Source organism: Octopus bimaculoides, chromosome 10, assembly GCF_001194135.2.
Source record: "Octopus bimaculoides isolate UCB-OBI-ISO-001 chromosome 10, ASM119413v2, whole genome shotgun sequence".
NCBI lineage: Eukaryota > Metazoa > Mollusca > Cephalopoda > Octopoda > Octopodidae > Octopus > Octopus bimaculoides.
This window is the reverse complement of record NC_068990.1, coordinates 61,804,679-61,810,766: the sequence shown is the minus strand read 5'-3', so window position 1 is coordinate 61,810,766 and position 6,088 is coordinate 61,804,679. Positions and strand designations below refer to the sequence as shown.

Here is a 6,088-nt window from a genome sequence, read left to right as displayed (position 1 = left end):
ATATATATATATATATATATATATATATATATATAGATGTATATGTGCATATGTATGTATATATGTATGTGGATGTATATGGATGTGTATGTATGTATACATGTGTGTACGTATATAAATATGTATATATATATATATGTACATATATGTATGCATGTATATTAATGTGTACATATAAATATACAACCCATGCTAGCATGGAAGGCAGACTTTAAACGATGATGATGCATATGTATATATATATGTGTGTATACGTGTATGTATTCATATATGTGAGTGTATATATAAATATATGCATATGTGTGTATATATACACGCACAAACACATATACATGTGTGTGTTTGTGTAGCCATTCCTTCTCTCTTTCTTGAGATATATGCAGATATATAAATATATGTATATAGTGGATCTCTGTTTGACCAACTTCGTTACCTCTTCCTGAATTTACATATATCTGAGTATTCCACAGACAAATGTTACCTTAACCTTACACTTCAAGAGAATCAGTATCACAAGTGTGAGAGCGATGAAGCTTTACCCAACAGGCTTCCATACATTTCCCCCTATTGAGTTTCACTCACAAAATACTGGGCAGCCCATAACTATAGCAGCAGTCTTCTGTCCAAAATGCTACTCTGTGGAATTGAACCTGAGACCATAATGTTTAGGAAGCAAGCTTTTACCTTCTCTTCACATTTTTTTCGATTTTCTTTAAGATTTAAGATAGCATGGTGTAATTTCTATGAGGATTTGGTTGCTATTTCTAGCAATTTAAATGACTTCATATAGGCTACTTCATGGGGACTAAAGAGAGGGCATGTGAGTGTTTGTGTGTCTGTGTGCATGTGTTTTAACTATCTCCAGCTTCCATAAATATATGTAGTCAAACTGCTAGAAAGAGCAGCTAAATCATCATTAATGCAATGGCATGATGTCTTTGATAAAAAAATTACATTAGTGTAAATACCATGCCAATGGCATGTTCGAACTCATAAGCAAGCCATTCACTGTGTTTTCATGCACACATACATAGACATATCCATAAGCAAATTTAGAAGTTGATATATGTGTGTATCTGGATATGTATAGGTTTGTGTATGTGTGTGTGAATATATTTATATATTTAGATAGATAGATAGATAGATAGATAGGTAGATAGATAGATAGATAGATAGATAGGTAGGTACGCAGGTAGATAGATAGATAGATAGATAGGTTGATAGATAGTTATAGACATGGCATACTCGAACTATTAAAAGGTTTACTTCAGAAATGCAAGGTTCCTGTTTCAATCTTGCTGTATGGCATCTTGAGCAAGAGTTATTTTCTCCTACCTGAAGTGAACCCTTATGTAGTTACTTGATGAAAATTGCGCAGAGGTCCATCCAATGCATTGTACCTTGTTGTTATTAACAAAGAAGTACTGGGGGGTTAACTTGTTCTATTAAGACCCTTCAAGACAGTACCCTGCCCCCCCCCCCGCCTACAGTCCAATAACTAAAGCTGACGAATAAAGATTATACATAAACACACACATGCATGCACACACACACATAACCTTAGTATTTGCTATCTGCCTTGATCTACCTGTACATATCCCCTGTCTGTCTCTCAATCTGATATTACATCTCCTAAATCTAGTGTTTCTCCCTCGTGTATAAGTTTTCACTTCAACCTATATTTGACCATAAACTGTAGCTATTTACCCCTTCTGCATGTGTGTGTGCGTGCACGTATATATATATGCATGTATGTATGTATATATGAATGTGTATATATATGTATGTATATATGTGTACACACATATATATATATATATATATATATATATATATACATAATTAAGGGATCAGCAAGCATTTGCTTCACCATATACCGAAGTCCAGAAATAGCAGCTAAAAAAGCTGAGACTCCAACAGATAGCATTACCTGTAACTCACAAAGGCAAAAACAAGAAGAAAAAACAATGAAAACTAACCATTTAAAGTTAAACATAGATGCGTTTCTGGATTATGAATGGTAAAATTCAATTTCCGTCATCAGAAACGCGTTTATGTTTAACTTTAAATGGTTAGTTTTCATTGTTTTTTCTTCTTGTTTTTGCCTTTGTGAGTTACAGGTAATGCTATCTGTTGGAGTCTCAGCTTTTTTAGCTGCTATTTCTGAACTTCGGTATATGGTGAAGCAAATGCTTGCTGATCCCTTAATTATGTTTATAAATGTATGGGAACTTTTAAATAAGTTCTCCACCGATAATGGTGCTTACATACCGAAGGGCTTGGTAAAAATTATTAATTGTTGATTTATTAATAAATTAATAAATTGATAAATCTTTACCCTTTTAATTTGTATATATATATATATATATATATATATGTGTATATGTATGTATATGTATGTATATATGTATGTATATGTATGTATATATATATACACACACACACACACACATATATATATATATATATATATATATATATGTGTGTGTGTGTGTGTGTGTGTATAGATATATAGTTAGATACACATATATGTCCACTCTGCTGGGTGGTTGGTGCTAGGAATGACACCTAACCATAAAAACCTTGCCAAAACAGACAGAAGTCTGGTGCAGGTTCCTGCCTGGCCAGCGCCTATCAAACCATCCAACCCATGCTAGCATGGAAGGCGGACGTTAAACAATGATGATGATTATATATATATATATATATATATATACATATATACATACATACATACATACACATACACACATTCCTCTGTTATCTCTTCCATCATATCCTTACTACATTTTGTCAACGCAATCGCATATACCAACTGCATGTAATTGTCTTTAGCCTCTAAACTCCTTGATCCTATCTGAGAGGCATGTCAAAAGCTACACAACACAATGATCAACTGATTGAAATACATAGGATCTGTTACTAATACTCCCTTTTTTATTTTTTTTATTTTGCATTGGAATCATATGTCAATTAGACAAGGGTTTTGCTGGTTTAATATACTTCATTTTCACCTATATTGTATGGTTTATACAGCTATTAACTTCAGAGTATATATATATAAGATAGGCAGGGGGCTGTGTTGTAGGAAGTTTTTTTTTTTCAAGCACATGGTTCCAGGATCAGTCCCTATGTGTGGCAACTTGGGCAAGTGTTTTTTTATTATAGCCTCAGGCCAACCAAAGCCTTGTGAGTGGTTTTGATTGATGGAAACTGAAAGAAGCCTGTCACATACTTGCATGCGCACAAACACACACACACACACACATATATATATATATATATATATATATAGGCAAATTGAAAATAAAAAATAAAAACAAGTGTCAAAAGACATACACAGGGAATGTATTAGGTTGACGCTCAATTTAAGATGAAAGAAGTGGACGGGTTGATGCTCAGCTCTTTGTTGGAAAGAAGAAAAGTCTGAAGCGGGGAAAAAAGTAGATATATATATGTAGTGGGAAGGGTCTTTATCCACCACCACCATTTGACAGCCTGTGTTGGTGTGTTTACTTCCTCATAACTTAGTGGCCTTGTGAATAAGAAAGAATGTCAAGTTTAGGAAGAAAAATTTTCATTTCAAATACAATATGGTAGAGAGGATGCTTTCCAGATCATGACACTTGTTATGATAAGACATGCACCCAGCCGAAGCAGTATAGATGTAAATATCTAGGAAAATGTTGCATTTCTAAAGTTGGAATGAGTCTGAAAAATTATTGTTAGCTCTTAAAAATAGTTAAGAAGTTCTGTTATTGTGATGTATTTTACAATTTCATTGCTATGAATGCTTTAATATTTTCATTTCTTTTTTTCTTTTCTATTTGCAGGCATTGACTGTGATAAACATCTAACTGTGATACAGAATGAATACAGCCTCCAAAATTGCACCTACAAGCTCTAAGTACACCGTACAAGTGGTGACAAAATACATGTGTCGCAACTGTGGCCAGCAGTTTGAATCTACGGATGATATGGATGCTCACATTGAAACACACAATCGGGGAAATCCACCGCACAGCTGCTTCGTGTGCGGCAAGTCGTATCGCACGCCCTCCAAGCTGCGGCGTCACGTTCGCGTACACAGCGGTGAGAGACCGTATGCCTGCAGCCTGTGTGAGCGACGTTTTACGCGTTCCGACCATGTTAAGCAGCACATGAAGGTGCATCAACCCCAACGGCAGCGCAATCAGTGCCGACTGTGTGGGCTACGCTTCAGCAAACCAGCCACACTCTACACCCACCTTCAAGGCCATGGTATCGAAACCTTGCACATGTGCGATTTATGCGGAGAGACATTTCGGGAGGAGGACCACTTAGCTAGACACAAGAGAGTTCACCACGGCAGTGGTGGAGGTAATGGTGGAGTCGGTGGTGGTGGTGGTGGTGGTGGTGGTGTTGGCAACATCAACAGCAACAGCAATAACAGTAACAACAACAGCCAGGATACAATGCACCAGAATGCTGTCAGTACGACAACACTTGTAAGTGATGATATCGAGCAAGAATTTAAGATGGATCATAATACCGACGAGAATGTAAATGCTCTTTCCATTGCCTGTTTTGGTATGAGTGCAACAGGCAGCAACAGACTAACACCTGTACGCATCCTTCCAGATGAAAGCCGGCCAGCCTCCAACGAACAGCCTCCTCATTGTATGATAAGGCTTGACAATCCAGACAGATTCCTGGATCAGAGAATGTGCGACGATTATGAAAACAATGCACTGAACTTAAGCACGAAGCCAGACGTCAACACCACCCTGTCCTCCTGTTACACCCCCACTGAATCCACTCCTGTGACAAACCACAACTTAACATACATCAAAACAGAGCCAATCAACAATGGCGTAGGCATGTATATGACGCCTAACTACTCAGGAGAGGAAAGGAACGACGATTTGGGTGAACGTGGAGAGGAGAACTCTTCTTTGTCTGAAGAGCGGTTCACCGCAAGCTCTCCACTGATGCAAACTCCATACGCACATACTTTGCAAACGACTACAACAAATACCACGACTACAAACGGAGGCACGATTGCCTCTCTTTTGCAACAACACACAGATTCGATACCACCATCCTTTTCACTGCAACGAAATTCCCCACATTCTTCTGAGTCTTACCCACAGCCATTCCCAGGAAAAAGATACCATCATTGTATGTCTTGTGGTATCTGGTTCGAAGATCTGGCTATGAGTATGCTTCACAATAGTTTACATTATACAGATGGTCTCAATGAATTCTCCTGTAAGAAATGCTCGAAAAAACTGAGCAACAGGCTGGAATTCACAGCACATTTAGTCTGGCACCTGGAACCTAACACTCAATGAAGAAGAAAAATTAACAAGGAAAAAAATAAATAAATAAAAGCACTTAAAAAAAAAAAAATCTTTTTGATGGTGGCTAAGGGGAGATAATAGTAAATTTTGGTGTCACCAGCAAAGCCAGCAGAGTAAAATTGTGAAAAGCAAATGAGAGAATGATAGCGCCTGGGTAAATAAAGATGATGATAATCATCATCATCTTAATAATAATAATAATAATAATAATAATAATAATAATAATAATAAATAATTATAATGAATATAAAGAGAAAATATATATATATATATATAATATGAATTATAATGATATAAGTAAAAAGAGAGACTAATAAATTGTAAAAAAAATAAATAAAATAATATAAAATACAGACAAGCAGGAAAATGAGGCAAGATCAACAGATCAATTTATATGAAATGGAAAAAAAAATGGGATTTTGTTGTCCCATGGGAATTTTTGTTCTTGTTATATTTTTTAACTGTAAAATTGGACCAATTTTTAAATTGTTTAAACCTACAGATTCCTATATTATGAATGTTTCCAACATTTATCGAGGACGTAAAAAAAAAAAAAAAAGATTTAAAAAAAAAAAAAAGGAAATGGGGATATATGTTGGATTAAATTTTTTTTTTGTTTTTGTTTTTTTATTTTCTCAAAATTTCAAATTTTATTAATAAGTTATTTAATTAGGCATTTTTTAGTTTGAAAGAAATCTGTGAATGAAAAAAAGAAAGAAAAAACTATTGAATCTGTAATTAAAAAA

General features: G+C 35.3%; 1 protein-coding gene across 4 annotated transcripts in view; it reads left to right on the top strand.

The window, feature by feature from the left end:
* The window catches only part of LOC106884059 (zinc finger protein 836), a 294,539-nt gene extending 289,107 nt beyond the window's left edge, over positions 1-5,432 (top strand). For all 4 annotated transcript variants that reach the window (XM_052971239.1, XM_052971240.1, XM_052971237.1 and 1 more), the window contains one exon: positions 3,834-5,432. In XM_052971239.1, coding sequence (XP_052827199.1) covers positions 3,870-5,333 — 1,464 coding nt within the window. In that variant the 5' untranslated portion in view covers positions 3,834-3,869 and the 3' untranslated portion in view covers positions 5,334-5,432. The remainder of the gene's footprint in view (positions 1-3,833) is intronic.
* The last annotated feature ends 656 nt before the right edge of the window (positions 5,433-6,088 follow it).